The following is a 25,671-nucleotide window of genomic DNA, read 5'->3' on the forward strand; positions in this document are numbered from 1 at the left end:
GACATGATGTCGGTCTGTGCTTTTTTTAAAACTTAGTTTTTACTTCTAGTAATTGCGCGCACGTGCGTTCTCAATGTCTGATATGGATCACGGTTTAACCCTTTTGTTCGAGAGAACGGCCTAAAAAAATAATATGAAATCGCGTGACTGTGGTAGCATATAAGTATATATCGTGATGCAGTTGTTAACGTCGAGCGTTGCTATAATTCTTTTGCCTAAATTTGGCAAAGGTTTTTTACCCTTCTCATCTACAGTTCAGTAGCAGAGAAGACCGTGGTAATGCTCTACGTTCTTGCCATAGCATTTCTTTGTGACAAGCGCCATGTTCTCATGTTAATCTCTAATTACAGTCCAGCATTCAGGGTGGAGAGATGTCAGTTTTAGGTCGTTAATTTCAGAAGAATATAGCCCCTGCAGAACGAAATATTCCATGAACCCAACCACTCGCAGAGGCGTTCTCTTGACTGATTAAATCCGTCCAACAGTGGCAGAAATAAGTTAGCAAAAAAAAAAAAAAATGTGTGTTGAACCTTCCTTTGAAAAAAGGGGGGGGGGGAGGTTGGGTTGAACCTTCCTTGGGGTTAAAATTACCTCAAGAAATTTTAATTCTGCCCTGCAGCATACATACATACATACAGATAAGTATTCATGCACATGAAATATAAATGCACACATGCATGCATACATCAGGCAAACAGACAGACAGACACACATTAACAGTGATTTCCCCCCCCCCACACAGTAGTATAAGCATGGTACACACACACACACACACACTTTTTTTTCCCTTAACAGTTTGTGATGTTTGCAGTTGAAGATATTAAGAATATTGTTTGTTTTACATGTTTTCTTTTTATTTATAAGTGTGTTTGACTTGCAGGAGCTTGGAGACTTGTGAGAGGAAAGGAGGAAGTGAAGAGAGAGAGGGAAGAAAAGGCATCCAGTAAAAGGAGGAGGCTAGGAAGAGAGAGAAAAAGGCATCGAACAAGAGGAGGAAGAGAGAAAAAAGGAATGGAGGTAGAGACATACAAGAAAAAGAAAAGAGTTACTTAGAGTAGAGAAGAAATGTAAGATACGGAAAAGAATACAAAATACATAAATGTGACGGATAGCCATTGCAACAGGAAAAGAGCAAATCAGAATAACCAAAGTAGTGAAAGAGAGAGGACAAAAGGGAAGAAACACAGAATAAAAGCAAGAGAAAGAAGCTGAAACAAGAAACTAACATGATAAAAGGAAAATAAAGCAGTAATTCCTTTTATAAACAGGAAAAGAACTTGATAAAACAAGAATTCATTCCTTGTTTTGATTTCACAGTGCATACTCCCCCTCCCAAGATGGAGGAAGAAAATGGAGATGCTATTCAGACGAGGGGTAACTGGTCTAGCAGATGGGACTACCTTCTGTCCCTGGCTGGTTATTGTGTGGGGGTTGGCAATGTCTGGCGTTTCCCGTACCTCTGCTTTAAGAATGGTGGAGGTGAGTGGTTTATGATTGTTGGAAAGGGGTGCTGGAGAGGGATGCCTTCATGTGGTGGCACTGATATAACCAGGTGGCTCAACTGCCTGGTTATACAAACATCCCTCAACCACTACCTTATTCCCTAAAGGAGGTTGATGACCTGAAGGAGGAAGGTAACTTTAGGGTGCAGTCCACTGAGTTCATGTTTCAGATGAGCTTAGGGCCAAAATGATTTATTGTTACAAGATTACAGTGCTGAGCTTTGTCTTTTTATTATACTGTAATTTTGTTTCTGGTTCTGAGTTAGAGGTATGCCAGAGTATTTTTTTATTTTATTTTTTAGAGACAACTGTTTAGTACAAGCTCCAACTCTCCAGGAAATGTCACTGAAGCCCAAGCAAGAAAGTGTACATGAGAATGATATTTTTGGTAAACATATTGGGTGCTACAGTTAGTTATAATGTGGCAACATTTTCTCTAACACTGATAGCCTGCCACATTTTCTCTCATTCTTTCACTGTAAATTATGTTAAATTTTGTGAGGACACGAGTATACATTGTATAATTTATTAGACATCAAAATAGAGTTCCTTCAGACCCTTCTACTTTGGTACATTCAGCACTTTCTCCCTTCCTATCCATTCTCTCTGTCCCTAATTCATTCTGTACCACCATCCCTCCTAGTTCCTCCATTCTCACTCCCCCAACCTTCCTTCTTTCCTCTCTTTTCATATCTCTTCCCTCTATCCTTCTGTACTGCATTTCATCCCTCTTTCCTTCGTCTCATATTCAGTTATAGTCTTTTCTCCCATCCTATCCCTCCTCTCCTCGCACCCCACTCCTTTCTTTTCTTCTCCTGCCCATTCCTACATCCCTCACTCCTCTCCGTCCTCAGTCCTTCCCTTCTTCCATCTCCCACACTGCTTTGTTAGAACAACATTCCCTCTGCCTCCATTCCATCTCTCATTCCTTTTCTGTTTCCTCTCCTCTAACCACTATTCTATTTCATTCCAGGTGCATTCCTCATTCCATACATAGTGATGGTTTTTGTGGTTGGGATGCCACTCTTTCTGCTGGAGTCTTCCCTGGGCCAGTTCAGTTCTTCAGGCTGTGTTACTGTCTACAATGTGGCACCCATCTTCAGGGGTAGGTGTAGGTCAGCTGTGGTCACCAAATGGTGGCTCTTCACCCTGCTTGATCTCTGGCAGCCTCCCAATCAAAAGCAGTTTAATGACTGTAAGAAATAGTGTTTGATTATCAGTCATTTAAATGATTTGAAAGGCCAGAGTAGTTACTGGTAATTGTTTAAGTGAGATTTCTGTCCATCTAGAGTTAATTGTACTTTTGGAAACCTTGTGTAATATCAGTGTACTTTTTATAACAATATATGTAGTCAGACAAGTAGAGTATGTTTCCAAGGCTTGGGCTGCATCCATAAATTAATCTGGTACCAGTGTCATCATCGTCCCTCCCCTTCTTTTCAATCATTCACTGTACACTAACCCACATTTCCTTCTCTGCAGGATCAGGATATGCAAGCCTACTAGTGAGTGTGATAGCCACCTTCTACTACTCCATGATTGTGGCCTATCCTCTTGTCTACCTTGTGTACTCGATAACAAACTATCATCCTCCATGGAACTCTTGTGATAACGAATGGAACACGCCATATTGTTCACTGGTGAGTCTGTGGAGAGGTGTGAAATGAAAGGAAGATACAGTTTAGTTTATATACAGGAAGGCTTGTAAATAGGACTTCACTAGAAATGTAGCTAATGGTGTCTAGTGTGTAGCTCAGTCTACTGGTGTGGGTGTGGGTATGGCAGTGGGAGTATGAAATGAATGAATGGTATAAATTAGACAGTGCTAACATTAATAAAATGAAACAGTACTGTGGCACTCCTTTGTGAACAGAATAATTTTCCAGTGTTAATCTTTTGTTACAGTTCAGTATTCAAGCTCAAGATATGGCAGTTTTAGACCAAGTCAGAGTAAAAGAAGTATACAATAATTAGTTCATTTTTTCCTCGGTTAATTGCTGTCTTGTATGCTGTGGTTAATGCCCCCAACTGGCATCTCTTAGTCAGTTCACTATATTCTTTTTATTCTAACATGGTCTAAAACTGCCATTTCTCCATCATCAATGCTGAGCTGTAATGTTAGATTAACATTAGACTGATGTGTCATGGAGATGTGCTTTTAAAAGGATGTAGAATCATAGTACTGTACTGTAGTGTCTTTTTCTGCCACTGAGCCACATGAAATAGTGTGCAAAGTCAGGTTGAAGGAAAAAGAGTATATCAGTAGTCTCTCCTAAACTGAAATACAGTAGTTCAAAGTACCCCGATATAGCGGATTTTGGATGTAACAAACTCCACGAAGCCCACCAAACTTTCATTGGCTTTAATGAACAGTGGTCATTAAATGGTGCAATGGGTCACACTACATGTGTCTCCTGCCCGTTTTACTCCAACATGGCTTGAAATTGCTCTCTCCCCATCGTGATTGCTGAGTTTTAATAACAGACTACAGTACAGTAATACTGTGCTGTAATAGTCACGAAGAGATGCAATGACAAGGATGTGAAATAAGTTTCAAAAGGGTGAAATTATGGACCAGGTTGGTGTAAAATGGGTATAGTTTGCATTTTTAGTACAGTACAAGTATATGCCATTGTACTCATTGATTTTAAGACAAATCAATATATAATGCTTCTAATCTATTCTTTCATCTTCTGCAGCGGAACACGTCTGATGTGGTTCTAAATGGCAGCCTGGTCTCCCCTGCTGATGAGTTCTTCTAGTAAGTAATTGGGAGGGTGGTTGTGATTTTGTATTTTTAGTTTTTTAATAGGTTTTTGAGGGATCTACCATCCACTATGTTTATTGATCTGTATCTTTCTGTGTACTGATGCCTTAATCCCAGAAGGGGTGGCCAGCCATTCACTCACTTGATGCAGTTCTACCATCAGGTGGCTATACAGTGAGTGACAAGTCAAATGGTTTCCTGTAAAAAGGAACCATAAGCTACATTGTAACCAAATGCAGAGATGAATGCATGTTGGTCTAAAGTGTTGAGATACTCCATGTGGATGTGGCTCATAAGGTTTTACATTTGAGAGATGGTTGGGATTTAGTGCTCTCTTAATGCCACTATGGCTGTTAACCCTTGCCCTGAGTACAAGGAGTAACCTGATCCTGGGACCCTATGATCCTGTTGGAACAATAAATTAATGGATGATGGATGGATGGATATTAATTTTTTACTTGGGCTAACATGATACTGTACTGTATTTTGTACAGGACTGCCTGTATATTTTAAATAGATTACTTATTTCACCAACTATCCCTGTCTTCTTTCCCTGCAGCAAGAAGGCTGTGTACATACCCCACAGATTTTCTGCATACATTCCCTGTCCATTTTACATATATGATAGAAAAGGAAAAATTACAATGCATATTCCATAATTTGCTTGTTCATATCACTCAATCCTTGTCCTCTACCCTTACAGCAACAAGATTCTCCATGTAACCAGTGGACTAGAAGATGGAGGAGATATGGTGTGGAGTTTAGTGTTGGCATCCTTTGTGGTTAATGCTGTTGTGTTCCTCTGTATCTTCAAGGGGGTTAAAGTTGTAGGAAAGGTAGGGAAGATGTGCACTAACTGAGAGAGAGATGGGGTATTGCATATAAGGTGTATGTATTGTGTGATTTTTTGTCGAGGGTATCTGGAAAACAACAAATAACATATACAATAAGTGCAATATTGCATACTTTACTTAAGATCCAATGAGAAGCGGTGCACTCAATGTGGAATGGTAATCATTCAACCAAATTATGGTGCTTGGTGGTTTAGTGGGTAATTAAGGTGCTCCAATCAGATTAAGCCTGTGCAGGTTTCCAAGGGGCAGTTCGGGTTTATTGCTCATGTAATGCCACTCAGGGATGTGTAAGGCTGGTTGCTCTCATCTTAAATGCCATGGGCTTCTACGCTCTTTATGGGACAACACAGGATTGGATGATGATGATGATGATATATAAGATCTATAATTTTTTAAGTTATATTTGCAACCAGAGTTAAACTCTTCAGTATGAGAAATCTTGCACTTCCAAGTCATGATGACTTAACCAGAATGTAATATATCACCATCATCAAATATGGTAATATCTTAACCTCATTGACTGCCCTTCCATCGGCAACAGCTTGACCCACCCATAGATAGACTTACCGCTGCTTCACAGCTGACAACTCAGCGAGTCTCATGATTCACAAAGGGAGATGATTGGTTGCTTGAAAGATTTCCAAATATGGACTCAGTAACACAGATACACATATAAGTGCTCATGTGCCACATGTTGATGGCACAATAGCTATGTATTGCCATGAGGTGGATCACTCGGGACCTTGGCTGACTGTACATATAATCATCATCTTAAGGCTCAGGATGGCATATAATCTTCAGACTACTGGGATTTCTGTTAGCAAAAGAAGGTTGTCGAATGTCCTGATTGAAGTGCCTAAGTGTTTCTGTGAAACTCAGATGGTAAATTGAGGTAATCTCTGAGCTATTGACTAATGATCTAGTAATGAGTATATCTTAGTTGTGTAGAGGATGTTGTATAAGTTCGGTTCCATCCCCAAGAGGTAACTGGAGGGTTTTTGATCATGTAATACTGTCCATGGGAGTAGGCTGATATATCTTAAGTTTTCATGAGAGATGGCCTTTAGATACACCTACCAGGTAGTCAAACCTTCATAGTGCATTTATCACTAGCCTAACCTTTCCACCCCCCCCTTCCCCTCCCCAGGTAGTGTGGTTCACAGCACTGTTCCCATATGTGATGCTTGGGGTGCTGTTTGTACGAGGTGTGACACTGCCTGGTGCATGGGATGGAATACTCTACTTCATCGTCCCAGACTTCTACAAACTTGGCAAACCTCGTGTGAGTACAGTACTGTAGCTTTCCACAATGGCTATAGTTCATCATCATTTTAATAAGGCTTTTTTATGTCGTTTTTTTAGTTAAGTCCACAATAAATTATAATTACTGATTGCCATCTTGAGTGGAATGCACTTCATCACTGATGTACACCAACTCAACAGACCTTTTCGTAAGTAACTTTCCACAAATGAAATGGGTGGCTTTGCTTCCCAGTTACAAACATTCCTGAGCTTCCTCCTTACATCCCAAAACAAGGATGGCAGACTGCAGAAGAGCATCCTCATCTGCAGTCCATTGGGTTCATGTCCAGATAAGCCTGGGGCACAAAACTATAATAATTAATTTTAGACATTTTTTTTTCAGTATAGGAGAAACCCTAGTTCTTAATGGATTAATGAAGGCTGTACAGTTCACTCGCACAGTGCATGAGTGGATGGGCAGTTCACGACCTCGTGCATTGTGATTTTGTGTACAGTGAATACATAATCTTATGGGAAAAATAACATATGGGCATGACCCCTCAATCCTTGATATTTTTTTAACCTTAGAGATATAATAAAGGGAAAATTTTTAAGACATATACTACAGATACAGCTAAAATAACAGAAATATGGTCAGTCACCTTAAAAACGGTAGACGACAGTCCTGATGGACTTAAATAGCAAGGGTTCCGACGCCTTGTGTATTGTGGGCTAAACTCGCGCATTCAGAGTTTTATAGTTATGATTTTTTGGTCACTCAGGTACTATGTGATTCACGCACTGTGATCACGTGTACTGTGCAGGCGAACTGTATATAACTCTGCCAGTTCAAAAAATATCTCACCTAAGCTGATCTCCCCTTGTAGTTGATTGACTGAGGCCTGCCTGTAAATGTTTGAGAAAATGCCTTAAGTGGTGTGAAAAATTGTCTATGAATTATGTCAGAAATTAAAATCTCCCCCTTCCTGTTCATCAGGTGTGGGTTGATGCAGCGGTCCAGGTGTTCTTCTCGCTGGGTCCGGGATGGGGTACACTGGTTACCATGGGGTCCTTCAGCAAGTTCCACCACAACGTATTGGCAGACGTGGTGGCCATTCCCATTATCAATGCTGCCACGTCCATATTTGCTGGCTTTGTTGTGTTCTCCGTCCTTGGGTTCCTGGCAAATCAGCTTGGGACCCATGTGGCAGATGTAACCACTTCTGGTGAGTCTGTACGGTACTGTACAGTATAGCATTACACTACACTGCACCTCACTATACTACATACACTACACTAAACTAAACTAGATTACACTACACCATGGGACTCCTCAATAAGTTCTGGCACAGCGCATTATCAGACGTGGTGGATGTTCCCATCATCAGTGCTACCACATTCATTTCTGTTAGATTAGTTTTGTTCTCTCTCCTCAGGTTTGTGGCTGACCAGGTAGGATATTTTTTTTTTTTTTTTTTTTTTTTTTTTTTTAAATGCAAGGAAGAAGGAAGCAAAGACCAGGAGCCCACAAATCGTTCCTTCCAAAACAATACAACAGAGAGCCATATTCAAGATCTGTTCATTTCGAGAGACCTGGACACACTGCGTTTGAAAGACTGGATATCATAGGAAGTAGGAAATACTGTACAGACAGGGAGACATTTCCCGAGATGACCTGTTACATAAATGAAGGACTGGGAGTAATGGTTAACTCTTGCATTAAAGAGCTGGACAGAAAAGGGCTGAGAGTTTGCTGCTAGACGGGTGCGACATGCCCATCATAGTGATGGAGGGATGCAAGCAGACAGTTCGGAGGATCAGTGACCATTGAAGTAGCGATAGAAAAGAGATAAAGATGCAACAGTGCAGTGAAGAGACAGAGGTTGAAGGGAGCCAGTAAAAGGAGGAGAGTTAATGAGACAAAAAACCTTTGACTCCACATTGTTGAGAAGAGCTGTATGTGGGGAGCCTCCCCTCACATGAGAGTTGTACTCTACAAGGGCGAATAAAACTAGTGTATAAAGTCAACAACTGTTCAGGGGTAAAGAAGATATGGAGTTTGCGTAGCACACCTAATCTCTTGGAAGCAGATTTTACCAGAGATGTAATATGATCTTTCCAAGATAAATTCCGAGAGAATGAAACCCCAAGTACAGTACAGATGATGCAGGATTGAGTCAGATATAATTAAACATTAGTGGGTACTCCTGTGGAAGATTTTGACGGGTTGATAGGTGTACGAACTGAGTTTTTGATGCATTAAAAACAACAAGATTACTTTTATCCTAGTCAGAGATACGAGCCAAGTCAGACATTAGGTGTGCCATAGCCTCATCCCTTGTTTGTTGAAGTAACTGCTGAGATGGACGCTGCAGGAAGTGAATGGAGAGGTGAATCAGGGAATCATCAGCATATGAGTGGGTAGGGTTAAATGTGCAGCTTAGAATTTCATTGATGAATAAAATGAAGAGAGTTGGTGATAGGACAAAGCCTTGAGCAACACCACTGTTGATAGATCTAGGAGAAGAACGGTGGCCATCAACAACAGCAGCTATAGAACAACCAGAAAGGAAGCTTTAGATGAAGGCACAGATGGAAGGATAGAAACCATTAGAGGGCAGTTTGGAAATTAAAGATTTATGCCAGACTTGATCAAAAGCCTTTGAAATGTCAGGTGCAACGGCAAAGCTTTCGCCAAAGTCCGAAAAGGAGGATGACCAGGAATCTGAAAGGCAGGTGAGAAGATCGCCAATGGAGTGTCCCCAGCGGAACCCATACTGACGATCAGAAAGAATGTGATAGGAAAGATGCTTTAAAATTTGTTGTTAAAAATAGACTCGAGAACTTTTGAGACACAGGTTGTTAAAACAATTGGGCAATAGTTAGAGGGTTGGGAATGGTCACCCTTCTTTGGGATTGGCTGAATAAGAGCAAACTTTCAGCAAGAAAGAAAGGTACAAGTTGACAGACAAAGGTGGAAGAGTTTACCTAGATAGGGTGTAAGCGCAGTTCTTGAGAACAACAGGAGAGACCCCATCAGGCCTATATGTCATGTTAGTATTGAGGCTAGAGATGGCAGAATATAAATCAGTTGAAGAAATTTTAATGTCAACCATGAGGAAGTCAGAGGGAGGATGTGATAGAGGAACAACACTGGACTCATCTAAGGTGGAATTGGAGATGTTCTGAGTGAAGAGATCTGCCATATCAGTAGAAGAAAGAGCTACAGAGTCATCAGAGTGGAAAAATGGAGGGCAGGATGATGAAGTAAAGTTGTTAGAAAGGTTATTTGCAAGGTGCCAGAAGGAGCGGGAAGAAATGGAGTAGGAGAGTTGAGAGCAATTAGTATGGATGAAATTATTTTTCATAGAGTGAAGAACAGACAGCATGATTCTGGACAGAAACATAAAAAAGATGAGATTCAGGGATGGGCTGGCTCCGTTACCTTTTATAGGCCTTCTGCTGCACTATAACACTGCCACACCACTACACAACATTACACATTAATACATTACACTACCATATGGAATCATGGGGTCTGTGTGCACAAGGTTACGGGGTTGTGTTTACAACATTACGGTATCTGATTGTTATGTGTGTGCATTATGAGTTCATCTACAGTTTGTTCAACTAATTCAGTCTCCTGTCAGTTCCTTAGTTTCTGCAGTTTCCATACCTTACTTTCTTGCACACAAATTAATATGATGTGTATATATTGCATTTATACCTCCCTTCCCAATAGCATCCAGTTGCTCTTAGGAGGTAACTACTTGGTTGTAGCACTTGGTTTAGCTCTCAGTCCTTAGAAAACATCAGGTGTACCATGACCAACCTCAGTATGGGGATTCTTTAAGAGGAAGGATGGCATGATTTTTCTTTGTATGCATGCATGTCTGTGAGGTGGATCCAGGTTTGGGGAGGCTTGAATGGTGATTAAATTAGAGTGTGGAGCATTTAATTTGATGTACTTTGGTTACTTCTCAATCTGTTAAGCTTTTTCTTGGTTTTTGGGCCCAACCTTACCCCATATATCAGTGGGAAAAGACATCTGGATGGTAATGCTAATGAAATGTGTGTGTAGTTGTATCCCTGTACCCTTTCCTCACCCAGACCTCTTCCCAGGTATTGCTTTGGCCTTCATCACTTACCCTGAAGCCATAGCACTGCTTCCCATGGCATCCCTGTGGGCTGCTCTCTTCTTCATCATGCTCTTCCTCCTCGGCCTCGACTCCTGCGTAAGTATAAGCCTTGGTCTCCTCTGTTCTTAATTTCTTTTTGTCCTCAGTTTGTGCTGATGGAAAGATAGAGATGTTTACTGATAGCATAGAGATAAATAGAAATTCTTCTCAACATCCTTTTTCTCCCCACTTTTACAGATGGAGATGTGACTAGGGATACATAGGTAGCAATTCATGTTCATATAACTATCTTTTTCTGTTCAGTTTGTGCAGATGGAGGCAGTGGTTGTGTCGATCGTTGATGCCTGGCCCTACCTTCGGCCCAAGAAGGAGTTTGTTGCCCTTGCGGTCTGCAGCATTGTCTTCCTTGGAAGTCTCATGATGTGTGGAGGGGTAAGATTCTTTCCCTGTTTTTCACTTAGTCACTCATTCACTTATTCCCTCGCTCCCTCTCTTCCTTTATTCCTTCGTTCATTCACTAACATTTTCTCTCACTGCTGAACGGTTCAGTCATTCATATTCTCTCTCACATCCTCTTTCACTTATTCTTTCTCACTCACTCACCCACTCATTTTCTCTCACTTACTCGTACTTTTCACTTGCTCACAAGCCCTCAGTGTCTGTAGCTTTGTCTTCCTTGGCAGCCTGGAAATGTGTGCTGGGGTAACATACTCACTTCCTCACATTTACTTTCTCACTCTCTCACTTACTTACTCACTTCCACTTGTTTACTCACTTTTCAGCTGCCTGGGACTGTTTCTTCCTTCCCTCCCCTCCACTGCCTCCCCTCCTCAAAAAGAGAGAGAGAGAGAGATCACAGGAGGAAGAGATATATTGATCTTTGCTAATTACCTGCAATTGCAGCACACATCATCAGGTTTTGTTCATACTTTCTAATTAACTTCGTGTGTGTGTGTGTGTGTGTGTTTAAGGGACAGGGGGAGAGGTCATTATTACATCAATTGAAGGTACAGTGCAAGCTTCATTTCAGCCCATATCCATGCCCCTCATACACCTGACACTCCCCTGATTAAGTTGTAACCCACCTGTGTGTTGGGGTGAGGTAAGATGGACCAGTGGAAGGGTGGCAGTAGATATATCTGGCTGTACTTACTTTAGTTGTACTGTACCAGGCTCCCCTACAGATATTTTGTTGAGGTTTTGTTGAACGAGTGTCTCTGTTGTTATTGTGGTACTTGTGGCCTCGTGGTAATCAGAATATGAGCAGAGTGGACTGCAGGCTGAAGTTGCCCTTGTGCGGTCCACCATCCTCCTTTGGGGTAGGAGGGATGTTCATATAACCCATCAGCTATATTGGTGCTACCACAGGAAAGTATGGTGTCCCTTTTCAGTACTTGGCTGTTCTTTATCTAGTTATGTATGAGAAAGTGAGCTGGTCTCATTAATTTCTGCTGCAAAATATGACATTTTCATGTTTACTTGAAACCTATGCACACCAGTTCACACAGTCTATTTCCAATCTGTTCCACCCCAGTATTATTGTGTTTGGAAAGGTTATTCATGTAATGTGTGTGGGAAGTATGTATATTATTCTGTACCAGTACTCCTAAATCTCTACCTCTTTTACAGAATGGGATTTACGTGTTGATGTTAATGGACCAGACTAGTGTGGACCTCACCATCCTCCTCACCACCCTGCTTATGCTTGTCAGTTTCATCTATGTTTATGGTTAGTTTTGTGTTACTGGTTGTATTTTATTTTATTTATTTATTTTTTGCAAACGAAAAATATGTTTATGACACTGGGCAAGTACTGAATATTGCTGACCTCAATATCTTTCTTTGTACCTTCCTCTCTCTGTTACTTCTATACATTATTATTATTATTATTATTATTATAATCATTATCATTATCGAATTATGTATACAGGAGCACATGAAAGGGGTTTGGCATCCCATTTTAACTACGGTCAGAGGATTGACTCTCTGGGTAGCGCATCTACATGAATTATACCTGTAAACAAAAATACCATTGTGCAGATGGTTAGGCCCCTCCATCATCATCATCTCCTTGTCTTCCCTCCTTCATCTTCTCTCTCCCCTTTATTCTGTCTTCCTCTCCCCTTCTTATTCTCCATCTTCCCTCCCCTCATTTATTCCTATCATTCTCTTCCCTCCAGCATTATTGCCCTGTCCTTCTCACACCTTCCTGTCTTACATCTTCCCTTCCCCTTTTTATTTCCCCTCCAGCTTCAGTCTTTCCTCCTCTTCCCATCTCATCTTTCATAATCCCTCTCCTTTATTTCATTCTTCCTGCCCCCTTTTATTTCATTCTTCCCTCCCCTTTTTATTTCATTCTTCCCTTCCCCTTTTATTTCATTCTTCCCTCCTCCCATTTGTTCCTATCTTCCCCTTTCCTTCCCATATCATTCTTTCCCTCTCTTCCCTTCCTGTTCAGCTTCCTTCCCCCTTTTATTCCCACCTTCCCCTTCCCTCCTGCATTGTCATCTTCTCTGCTCTTCTTCATTTTTTCTGTCCCCTTCATTTCAGTCTTCCCCTTCCCTCCAACATTATCTCCTCCTCTCCATTTTCTCTCCTTTTGTTTCTATTTCCTTACCCCCCTCCCCTACACCCACTGCTTCATCTCACTTTATCATCTTTCTCTTTTATTCCCACCTTACCTTCCTCCTCCATTACCACTCTCTCCTCCTCTCTCTCCTTTCTTAACCGCTTCATTGGGATGACATCTTCCTTTGTTTTTACTGCTTTCTGAGGTTTTTATTCAGTTAAAGTGAGAATTTGAGAACTGGAGGAGTTAGATACAGCCTTCATTAAATCATTCAGCATGAGAGGCCTTTCCTTACTTGAATGAATTTGTCTGGAGGCAGCAAGAGTAAACTAAACTAGCACATCCTCCTCTCCCCATCCTGAATGTTAATCTTATCTCATCCTTCCTCTTCTTCTAAGTCCACATTTCCTTCTTTTTCCACATTGCAGTCCATTTCTCTCCCTCCACTGTCTGTCTTGTCTGTCTGCCTATATGTCTACTTATCTGTCTGTGTTTATGTATATATGTTGCTGTGGATCTGTTTTCCTATGTTTATGTTTATCATCCTCAGTCTCTGTTTTAGGGGGTACCTCTGTCCATCCATCTGCCATTTTAGCAATTAATGTGTCTGTCTGTCTCAGCAAATTTACAGTATATCTATGTTTGTCTCTTATCTCTGTGTATGCCTGTATATCAGAATCTCTGTTTTATCTGTAAATTGTTTGTAGCTTTTTTTTATTTCCTTTCTTTGTTCTTTATATCTGTCTGTGTTCTATCTGTCTGTTTTGCAAGAATAAATAAAAAAGGCATTGTCATACTGGAAGGGATAATGACAAGTGAATGTAGGTTTGGCCATATTCTTTTCTTTTTTGTTGCTGATGATGTGATGGTAATGGTGGATGTAGTAATGATGCTGCTACTGACCAATATGAATTACCGTATCATTTGAAAGCAGTGATAATCATGATGATTGAGAAACTGGTAATGATGATGGTAAAAGTAACGGTAATGATAATCTTGACAGTGGTATTGCTATTAGCCTACTACTGTGCTGACAACTAACACTGATGATTACATTGACAGGAGTGGGTCGGCTGTTCAGGGACCTGGAGATGATGCTGCAACAATCAATAAGCTATTTCTGGTTCATCGCCTGGACATACATCACACCCCTTGCGCTTCTGGTTAGTGTTGAGTCAGAACAGGGCATGCTAGGTCACATTAGGTTATGGCAGGTTAAAGTAATTTTAGATTAGGTTGTTATAGTCGCGGCGCACGACCCTGAGGTTGTCATTATCGTACCCTGGTAACCTACCATTCAAAAGTGCATGCGATTTCATATCATATTATACACGAATCATATTATTATGCACGAATATATTATACACGAATATTATTATACATGAACATTATTATACACGAACATATTATACACGAATCACATGCGTCTCATATTATACACGAAATCAGACACATTTTTGAATGGTAGGTTGCCAGGGCACGATAATAACAACCTCAGAGTCACGCACCACAACTATAGGTACAGTTAGGTTAAATTGGGTTGGGTTAAATTAGGTGGTGGTAAATAATGACTTGCCAGTGATTGTACAATAATTTTGTTACTGTGGGTTATTCTTCAGTGCAGAGGGTAGTACTGAGGGAGAGTACCATTGTATGGGTGCATAGTGGTTGGAAAATTTCAGAGAATTGTTACCTCTCCTGACATCAGAAGTGCTCTCAGTGTCTGCAGATGTGTTTGTTGCCTGTGTTAAGAGTGTCTTAATGAATGGCAATGAAACATCAGATGTGAAAAGGGAGAAAATATTTAGACTGGAATGGTAGGAAGTGTGAATCATTGGATCATTGTGAGGGAAAGCTGGATGACAGGATATTCTTAGATGAATGGACAAGATAGCTGGGAGCTGAACACATGGAGCTTGAAGTAGAGGGGAGGTTGAGATGGTTTGGATATGTGGAGTGGATGAACCAGGGTAGATGTAGAAGTTAAGAGGTACTGTACTGGGCTTTCAGTGGAGAAGTAGACCGAGGAAAACATGGGATGAGGTGATGTGTACCGAGTTTTGGTCTAGAGGTATTACTAAAGTGATAGTACAGAACAGAGCAAGGTGGAGGAGTGTTATCAGGTGAACGGACATAAAGCTGAAAATGACAATGACTAATCCTCTTTCGAAGTTATTTTTACTTTACACAGTAATCTTTAGAAACACATCAACAATGTTAAATGAAAACTTACTTTATACCTCACTCACTTCTCGCCCACCCCAGACACTGCTCATCTCATACTGCATGGAGAGAGGGTCGCCACTGCGGTTTGGGGATTATGTGATGCCAGCGTGGGCACAGGTAGTGGGGTGGATATTCTCCTTATCGTCTGTCCTAGCCATCCCTGTTTACTGTTTCATCTACCTCGTCAGTGCTAAGGGATCCTTCACAGAGGTTAGTGAGAGAGAGATATTAGACACTGAGGAGGAGTGGAGGCTGGTAGGAACGCAAAAAGGATTGACTTGGTACTGAGAAGGAGAGGAAGGGGAGAAATTTAAGTATAATGTGATATCAAAGAACTGTGCATTGGACCTCCCTATCTCATGTAAAGCTGGCAAATTGGTGTAGAGTGATGATGATGCTTGGTGCTGTAAGAAATTTTTTTTTTTTCTCTGAAGGGGTTAAAGAAACACTCAAACTGTTTTCTTTTCAGCGCTTCATGAAGTGTATCAGTCCATCCTCCAAGTGGGGTCCAGCTCTGGAATCCCACCGTGCTGAGTGGCAGGAGTATTGTGCCCACCACCCCCTACCTTACCGTTACTACCACCCTGACGCTGATTGTGCCCCTGCCCCGCGCCATCCCATCCCGGAGGAGGTGCCCATGAAGCCTGTGGATGGGGTTTAGACATAGGGTATTTTAATCTGCTTTGTTTTTGCTCTTTTGTGCCATATTTTACTCTGCTCTGTCCTTCCCTTGCCCTTCTCTGTACTCTTTCCCTTGTCATGCCTTGCCCTCCCCTTTCTTGTGCTGCCTTGCCCTTCCCTTCCCTGCCGTGTTCTGTCCTGCTTTGCCCTGCCTTACCGTATCCTCTCCTTCATTCATGTTTTAGTTTCTTCTCTCCTATAATTTCCTCTGTGTGTCCTACCTTGCTTAGATTTTCTTGTCTTTACCCCACACTAGCCTAGTTTTCACTTCCTTTGTCTCTTATATTTTGCTCAGTCCTACTCTTCCTCTTTTCTGCTTTGCCCTGCCATCAGTTCTCCATGCAGCTCCTCTCTCTTTTTCTCCATCTCTTCTCCATGATTTTTTTTTTTTTTTCTCAAATACTCAAGTACCACCTGAATGTATCCATCTTTACTAAGAGTCCAGTGGCAGCAAGTACATCAAAATAATTTTGTATTTTACTACAGTACTGTATTTTTTTGATATTGTAGAATAGTTTTTATGGAGTAGGCCAAAGCAGAGTCTAGTGTTTCAAATTTTTTTCTGGGTTGTAATGGTAATTAATAAATATATTTAGAAACTTACAGAGAAACCCTCACTGACTGCACTGATGCTTTAGGTAGTCTTTCATCTATTAGGCTGCATCCACATTGAATGCTTGTTGGTGTGGGTGGAAGTTCTGTAACCAGTAGAAGTTCTTGTACGTACCTATGTCCAGTGAGGTCACTTGTTTGGGCTATAGTAATGAAGAACTCCCACCCACACCCGCCATGCCAGCACACATATGGTGCGGGAGCAGCCTTGGAGTTAAGTAACATAGATTTCCAGGTAAATGCTGGAGTAAGTTCATGATACAGTAGTTATTAGGAACTGTGAAAACCATATTAGTATATTTTATAAAAGGACGTACAGTATAAGGATCATTGGGTATTGTATTAAGGTCAGCTTATTATTTTTAGTACAGTAATTGTTCCCAAATAATGTTTTAATGTAAAGGTCAGGTTATTGTTGTTGTGTATGCTGAATAAGTACTGTAATTTTTTCATGTTTGTTAGTTGAGCTTTTGTTAATTCTTCCATTTTTGTTCCCTTGTTGTTTGCTTTGTAGTTGTAAGCATTGTATTTGATAATCTTCTGTACTGTAGTGTTTAAATTAGTTCTATAGATATTTACTAAAAAACATAGCTATCCATAAGTCTCAAGTGCAATATTTGACTATTTGTATAATCATAAACACAGTGACAGGGCAACATGAGTGTGATTTCTTTGTGGTCACCCCTTGTGGGATTAAGGCATCTGGCAATAGATGAATGGACAGATGAATACAGCAGTCTTAGTTTATATAAGATTATGTATTACAGGTATATTTGAAGCTTGGCAGTGAATTTTGAAATGATTGCTTAATATTCTTGTTCAGTAATTGCAGTATTAATGCTCGTGTTTAGTACATCAGTATACAGTATTCCATATACAGCTGTAGGAAATGAGAAATCTATTGTACAGTATATTTTTCAATGGGAGATTAACAAACTTGGCATCATCATTCATCCCTACAATAAAACTTAGTATCACAGGCTAACCATTTCAGTATTAGAGGTCTTTCTTAAGCTGAAGCAAACTTGGGGATAGAGGTGTGGGGATAGGTTACTTATTACAGGCATTTAAGGTGAGAATACCAGTTGCTTCTTCCTGAGTGGTATAAAATGAGCAATAAACAGCAACCACTCTTAAGATGTAATCCCTTATATGCCATGTCTAGTTGTAATGCTTTAACCCACTAGACCACAAGGCTTCCAGAGTAAAAGGGGGGGGGATTTGCCCTGAGCCGGTTGGAATGCCATAATCCATTTGACCACCAGGCAGCCAGAATAGCAAGAATGTGCTATATATAAAAATCCATAACCCTGAGAGCATTACATATATGAAAGTTCAAGCTGCACTTTTCACATCCAAAGCAAGTTTATCATTTCATTTGTAAAGAGCTTCCTTCCTGTCCATTTCCTTCAGTGATAAATTTTGTTTAGCATTTCAAAAAGTGCCACCCATGCGCTGGCACGCACACACACACACACACACACACTGGTAAAAAGAGACTTGTTGATAATTATGTTTTTTGTATTTTGTTTTATTTCTTTCACTTTACTGGATCTTCATATTTTGTTGATTAAGAAAGTGTAATGTAGATACTTGTTACTAATTGTTCATTTATTTTGTAGCATTATGATTTGTATTTTCTTGTAGTATTATGCACTTTGTGTAGTATTAAATACTTTCTTGCAACATTATTATAATTCTGTAGCATTATGAATTGTACTGCCTTGTCATTTATCCCTTCAGTTGGATGATGTTTTCGTTTTATTCTTTTCCACTGGACAGTTTTATTCAGATTACTTTTTTTTTTTTTTTTTTTTTTTTTTTTTTTTTATAGTAAATAAATATACTGGAGAGATTACATACAGTTACCATCAGCTGCTTTGGTATGAGGGGTCTTCCTTAAGTTGAATGAAATCTTCTCAAGGTAGCAGGAAAAAATAATATGGTGGAATTGGAAGGATTAATTAGTTTTAAATTAAAGCCTTTGATATGACTTTGTCCACTTTGGCTTATCTTGGTTATTTCCAGAAGGTTTTACTTGGCCCAGCAGAAACTTTTTCAGCTGGAGGCCCATATTCTTATCAGTAAGGAGGCTGTCTAATACCTTTTCCCAGGTGATTTATATTGCTAATTACACCTTCCTGTCCTCTTCTCTGTTGCATAAATCCTTCCAGTATGACTATTGTATCATGTATAAAGGCCCCGGCATACTTGCACTCATTCGCCTTTGTCTCCTAATGGCGGTGCTCCATGCTGCTCGATTTCTGGCAGCCTCCCTGTTTAGTCCCTTATCCCTGAGGTCACACTCTATGACCTCATCCTAGGTCTCTTTTGGTCTGCCTCTCACAACCCTACCCCTGACCCTACCCCACACTCTGCATAAACAATATACAATAGGTTGCAGTATTAACCAGTCTTATCCAAAAATAAATCACAAAGGTGTTGGGGAGTTTCCTTATCTGACAAGAATAAAAGCCAAAGGGTTTAAATGTAGCCATCATAAACCCATGCATTGCTAGGGAGCGCTCTTTTGCTGAATAAAACCGCCCGGTAGGAAAAAGAATAAGAAATAGCTTCATCACCGTCTTGAATCTGGTGTTATTTTTCTTATGTAGTTTTTCATATTGTCGTGTTTTCTCTTTAGTCTATTAAGCATTCCCAGAAAAGACTGTTTTTATTTGTACTTTCAGAATCTTTTATCCAATAAAAGGCAGTAGTTTGCTGAATTTACTAACATGTATTTTTGATACATAAACCCTCATGTAGTTCCTATATGTATTTTGTATTAATCTTCCTGTGGTTCCTTATTTTACTAATTACTATAATACACAAATTTTATATTGCTGTTAACCCTCTAATGTATTTCTCTGATGAATTTATGATTGAGCTTTAACAGGAATAAAAGAGGAATGCATAGAAATGAAAGGTAACAGCCAGCTATTCTATATTAACCCTTCCAGGTCCTGGAGAACCCCAAACAAGGCTACTATAGGCCAAGTTATTTAAGCCATAGCAGACAACTCAGCATTCCTGGTAGCATTACGTGATACGAGAACCTTCGGCTTCCTGGATTTGGATTGTGGTATGTTAGTGCACAGTTTTCTCTGACCCCCCATACCATTATTTTTACTCCTGCCTGTTTACCTGTACCTGTAACGTTTCTGTTGTCTGTCTATGTCTCCCTCTTTCCCATCCCATTATTTTGACCCTGGCTATATTTAGCTATGCCTGTAACCTTTCTATATTCTGTCTGTATCTTGTCATTTTCCTGTCCCTGTCTTCATCCCTCTCTCCTCTTCCTCCATCCATATGCCATTTCATAATTTCTGTCTCCCATTAACCTTTTTGTCATCCGTCAGTCTCTGCCTCCTTCCTCATGTATGTCCTTCTCTCTCTCTCTCTCTCTCTCTCTCTCTCTCTCTCTCTCTCTCTCATTTTAACCGTTTCAAACCTTTCTGTTGTTTATCTACCGTATCCCCCTTTCTCGTATCTCTGTTCTCATCTCTCGTCTATCTGTTTCTGTCTTTCTTTCTCTCTTCTGTATCCCTCTCTTTATCTGTCAGTCTTCATTTCTTGCCTGCATCTTCCTCCCACTTCCATCTCTCACTACCTCCATCCTTTCCTCTCCTCGCATTATTTTTCCTCTACCTGTGTAACCTTTCTATCTTCTTTCTTTGTAGGCTTATTTGTGTCTATCTCTCCCTCTCTCTCTTTTATCTGTTCTTCTCTGTCTCTTCCATCTCTATCTCTGCCTCTATCCCTACCTTTCCTTCTATAAAGTTTCCCACTGCCTCTCTAACCTTTGCAAGCCCCTCTGCTCCCAGTCTCATGTTACTTTGATGAACGATGTCAGTGAATGTTTGACAGTGATGAACGAATGCTGTTACATAGCATTCTAGTTGGCAGGTCTATTTCAGCATATTGTGTGTTGATCGAGTGTGTTAGTAGGTTGGTAGGTAGATAGGTAGGAATGTTGAGAGGTGGGTAGGTAGGTAGGAATGTTGACAGATGGATAGGTATGTTAGTGATAGGTAGGTAGGTAGGAATGTTGAGAGATGAGTAGGTAGGTAGCAATGTTGTTAGATGGATAGGTATGTTATTAGCTCTCTCTCTCTCTCTCTCTCTCTCTCTCTCTCTCTCAGCATGATAATGGCTATGAATATGCAGTAAAGGTCTTTGGAATATTGGTATTAATATCTGTAAGTTTTTTTATGGTTATTGAAATGAATACTGGCTTTGTTGGGAGAGAGAGAGAGAGAGAAAGTGATAGCAGTGACAAAGAGAACTATATTAAATAAAATGGTCACTAACACTTCCCATATAAACCATAATTAACCCTCAGATATACAGAAAAATATGATTAGCAATTCTCTCCTTTTGAACTCAACTCCCTTCCCCTCTCTCTCTCTCTCTCTCTCTCTCTCACACACACACACACACACACACACACACACACACACACACACACACACACACACACACACATGAAAGCCCAAATATCAAAGGGAAGAAAATAATTGCACACACACACACACACACACACACACACACACACACACACACACACACACACACACACACACACACACACACCAAAGACCCAATATCAAAAAGAAAGAAAATAATTGTAAACCCTCTCCCACCTCCCTCTCCCACTCCACCAACCCCCCCCCCCATCCCACCCAGTAAAAAGGACTCCAGTGAAAAGGACTCAATTCCCCATTCCAGGAAATCTAAGAGAGTTTTGTAGGAGGGATTATTGTGGCTAAGGTAAAATTGTCCAAAGGTAATAATAAATAAATAGGATAGGTCCATTTTGATTTAATTTGTGATGGGTTGTAGGCAGTCTATATTGTTGAACATATAGACTGAATCTCATTAGAACACCTTATTATTATTATTATTATTATTATTACTGGCATCATTATCATCATCATCATTATTATTATTATTATTACTGGTATCTTTATCATCATCATTATTATTATTACTTTCATTAAGCCCCCTACCAAGCGATGATTCTGTGTATTTAAAATTTGCTGGCTGAATGAGTATCATAGGTGGCTTGATATTGCAGTAGTTCTGGTGCATTTAACTTTACAAAGAGAGAGAGCGTGAGTCCTACCTACACTGTTCTGGGAAACTCAGGAGTGTTCTTGGAAAAATTGTAATGGAATGCGTTGAGATGTGATGAGTCGGCAAGTATATTTGAGTTTAGCCATTATACTCTAGGTCCAAGTCATATATGCAGGGTGGTGTATATATAACACTCCTCTTGTTCTTTCACTCCGACAGGCAGGGGACGGCCGTTGAGTGTCATCAGTGGCCACCCTCATCATTAACTCATTTTTCACTCCCACTGCCACATGATATCATCAGCTGCCCTGCATTGTATACCAGTTTCTTACTCTCACTGACACACATGTACCCAGACCAGCAGACTGAGCCTTCTTTGCAACATATAAGGTACTGCAATGGGAGTTTCTAGTGGAGTGCTATATATGGACTGCCCATTATTTTCTGAGGGTACTGCTCTCTCTCTCTCTCTCTCTCTCTCTCTCTATTTTTTCCTAACGTTGACTTCTCCTCCCCTCCCTTCACCTGTTCCGAGAATTTCTTAAACTGAGTAAATAAAATCAACTAATACACAACGAAAGACCTTGTTTGTGGAGAGAGAGAGAGCAGGGAGAAAGGAGGACTGATTGAAGTGGAAGGGAGCTCTAAAAGGGAGTAATTTTTGAACAGGAGGAGAGCTGAGAGGGAGGGAGAGAGAAAAATGAGGAGAGTAAGAGGTAGGAGAAGGGAAGGGAGGAAGAAAAAATGGAGGGAGGGAGGAGAAGGAGGAGGATAGCAGAGAAATTTTTAGAATGGGAAAGAGGGAAAGAAAAGAGGGAGGAATGGAGATGAGGAGGGAGGAAGAGAGGGAGAATAGGTAAGGGGCAAGAGAGGGGAGTAAGGAGGGAAGGATGAAGGAAATTTAGGAGAGGGAATGGAGCAGAAATGTAGCGGAGGGAGGAGGAAAGCTGGAGAAGAGAAGGAAAGGAAGGAGGGGGGGGTAGCAATAAGAAGGGATGAAGGGAGGGAGGGGAGGGGTAGGAAAGGAGAGTACTTGAGTTGGGGTGAGGCAGAAAATGGAAGGTAAAGAAGGGTGATGATAATTAGTAGCAGTAGTAGTTATTGTTATTGTAGTAGTAGAAGTATGTGTACAATGGTTATGGTAGTAATAGGACATTTGAGAAGGGCTTCAACCCATACTCTTCAACATAGTATACTCAGCACTTTATATAATTATTTTTAAAGTGCTGAATGGGGTCATAAAAATAAATAGGGCGCTTAGTAAGTTAATAGATTATGTGTTTTTTGTTTAGGCTTTTAGTGGGAGTGGTTTGTGTGTGTGTGTATGTGTGTGAACTTGACCTGTGTGTGTGTTTTCTTTCTTGGCATTCATTTCTGTCCCTGCTTTCCCTCCTTCCTGTATGTGTATCTCTTATTATCATCCTTGTTACCTTTCATCTTTTCTTTCCATCCTCCCTGTGTACATCTACCTTCCTTCCTTCCTTGTTTCCCATTTCCTTCTTTTTGTCTGTTTTCTCCATTCCTCTTATGTTCCATCTCTTTTTTCATTCCTTTACATCTTTCTCTCCTCCCTCCCATTTTAATTCTCTCTCCATTTCCCCCTTTTTTTTCCCTTGTTTCCATAATTCTTCTCTCCTCCTCTCTCTCTCTCTCTCTCTCCTCCTTCCTTTGTATCCTCTCCCACCTTTCCTTTTCTTCACCTTTCCCTTCCTTCCATTTGCCATCCTTTCTTCCATGTTTAACTTCCTCTTTTCCTCTCACCCTTCCTGCCTCCCATCGTATCTCCTTGTTCCTTCGTGTATGCTTTCTTTTTCTCTTTTCCTCCTTCCCTCCCTCCCTCCTCCCTCCTCTCCTCCTGCTGTTAGGGTGAGTGGATGGTAATGGAGTGTAACATTGTTTATTCTTTCACCCCTCTCTTATTTCATGTGTTCTCTGTCTTTGTTTGTACATTTTCCTTTTTTATCAGTTTGTCCTTTTTTTTTATTCCCCATTCTGCATTTTCTTGTTTAATTAGTTTTCCACATTTTGTCTTTTTAAGACCCCATGTATTTTTTCAGTTTTATTTTTCTTTCTGTTTCTTTACACTTTTTCCATATTTTTTCTCCTGTCATTTTTTTTTCTTTATGCATTATTCTCTGACATTGTCCTTTACATTCTCAAGCCTGTTTAGATGTTTTTTAGTTTTCTTATGCTATTTATTCTTTCCTTCCTTTTTTCACATTTTCATATTCCTCCCAATGTTTTTCAGGTTATAATTATTTCTCCATCACTTTTTCCTTTCCTTCTTCTCTACACCCCTCCTTCCGTCCTTCCATCAGTGTCTCCCCCCAACTGTCTTTCCTTCGCTCCTTTTATGCCTCTTTTCCTCCTCCTTTAATCCTGTTCCCTACTTCCCTCCTACCATCCCTCCACCCTTCCCTCCTTCTGTTCTCCCTTCTTTCCGATCTTCTTCTATGTTCCTTCAGTCCCTCCTTCCCTCTCTCTTTTCTTCTAACATATTCATGTTTAATGGACTCCGTGCTTGTTCCTTTCTTCCTTCATTCCTTCTTTTCTTCCTCCTCCCCTTTTACCTTTTCCCCGCCCTTCCCTCCTACCTTCCATCCATCCCACCTCCTACCCTTTCTCTCTCTCTCCCTCCCTCCTTCATTCTCTCCCCAGGGTAATCTTGAGAAGAGCCTGACCACCCCCCTATTTTAACACCCGGTAGGGGGGTGGGAGATGCAGGGAAGGAGGGAATGTAGGACAGGATGGTAAGAAGGAGGGAAGGAGATGATGGAGGGAGAGAAGGAGGAAATGTAGGAGAGGATGGAGAGAACTTTGGAGTGTAGAAGAATAAGAGAAGGGGAGACTGTAGGGAGGAGGAAAGAATTGAAAAAAGAAGGGAGAGAAAATACAAACAAGAAGGAAATGAGAGAGTGAAGAAGTGGAAGGAGCAGAGAGAAGGAAGGAAGAAAGAAAAAGCAGAAACAGAGGACATGAAGATGAAGAGGGAGGACAGAAGGGTGGAGAGAAAATGCAAAGAAGGAATGGGGGAATGCAGGAGAGAAGGAAGGAAAGAGAGAATTGGAAATGGAGGGCAAATGGAGAGGAGAGGAAGGAGAAGCAATGCAGATAAGACAAGAGAATGTAAGAAAAAGTAAGTGAGAGAAAGAGGGAGAATGCAAAAACAAAACAAAGGGAAGAAACGTTCATGTAAGAAAGAAACAAAAAAATGAGAGAGGGAGGGGAGAGCAAATGAATTTTGCATTTTTCAGTATTTTTCATGATTCTCTGAGTAGATGACTTGGCCCCCCACACTTCATTACCTTCCTCCTCCTCCTTCTCCTCCTCCTCCTCCTCTTCCTCCTCCTCTTCCTCCTCCTCCTCTTCCTCCTCCTCCTCCTGTCCATTCCCCTTCCCCTACCCCTCTTCCCCTTCCCTTCAACTCTCATCATCCTCTCCACCCTTGTCTTCCTCCTCCTTCCATTCTCCTCTTCCTTATCCCTCCCTTCCCCTTCCCCCCCCCCTCCTGATCTCAATTACAGTGTCAGTAGTCAGTACTTAAGTAACTTGGAGTGAGTGTTTCTGGGTACTTTTAGTTGCAAGTATGTGTGTGTGTGTTTGTGTGTAAGAAAATGTGTATGGTTACTGCTTATGTGTGCATGTATTGTGTGTGTGTGTGTGTGTGTGTGTGAAATACAGATGATTGCAGTTTGGCTTGCATTCAGGAAAGTCTCTCTCTCTCTCTCTCTCTCTCTCTCTCTCTCTCTCTCTCTCTCTCTCTCTCTCTCCTTCCTCATTCAATTAGGTGTGTTTATATACCTCTTGCTGATGTTTGTTTGTGTGCATTGCAGGCTTTAGTGTGCATTTGTGTGTATATGTGTTTGTGTATGTATATATGTACATATACATGCATGCATGTATACATATATATGTTTGTGTGTATGTGTGGGTTTAGTGAGAGTGTGTGAATGTGAGATATATATAAGAATAATTACCTGTGTATGTATTTATTGATACAGAA

General features: G+C 40.7%; 2 protein-coding genes across 2 annotated transcripts in view; both read left to right on the forward strand.

Moving 5' to 3' along the window:
* Nucleotides 1–1,337: 1,337 nt before the first annotated feature.
* LOC145416728 (sodium- and chloride-dependent glycine transporter 2-like) lies at nucleotides 1,338–15,960 on the forward strand. The gene is made up of 13 exons (XM_080285657.1): nucleotides 1,338–1,479; nucleotides 2,476–2,607; nucleotides 2,985–3,142; nucleotides 4,202–4,263; nucleotides 4,973–5,105; nucleotides 6,271–6,405; nucleotides 7,363–7,591; nucleotides 10,488–10,600; nucleotides 10,808–10,936; nucleotides 12,134–12,233; nucleotides 14,136–14,293; nucleotides 15,339–15,503; nucleotides 15,769–15,960. The coding sequence occupies exons 1-13, from the start codon at nucleotides 1,338–1,340 to the stop codon at nucleotides 15,958–15,960; spliced, it is 1,848 nt and encodes a 615-aa protein (XP_080141783.1).
* A 783-nt stretch (nucleotides 15,961–16,743) lies between these two features.
* LOC145416730 (inter-alpha-trypsin inhibitor heavy chain H2-like) overlaps nucleotides 16,744–25,671 on the forward strand; it is a 283,775-nt gene continuing 274,847 nt past the window's right edge. The window contains exon 1 of the mRNA XM_080285658.1: nucleotides 16,744–16,827. Coding sequence (XP_080141784.1) covers nucleotides 16,744–16,827 — 84 coding nt within the window. The remainder of the gene's footprint in view (nucleotides 16,828–25,671) is intronic.

This window comes from Coenobita brevimanus, chromosome 107 (genome assembly GCF_032717465.1).
Source record: "Coenobita brevimanus isolate Jiangsu-jjx chromosome 107, ASM3271746v2, whole genome shotgun sequence".
Lineage (NCBI taxonomy): Eukaryota > Metazoa > Arthropoda > Malacostraca > Decapoda > Coenobitidae > Coenobita > Coenobita brevimanus.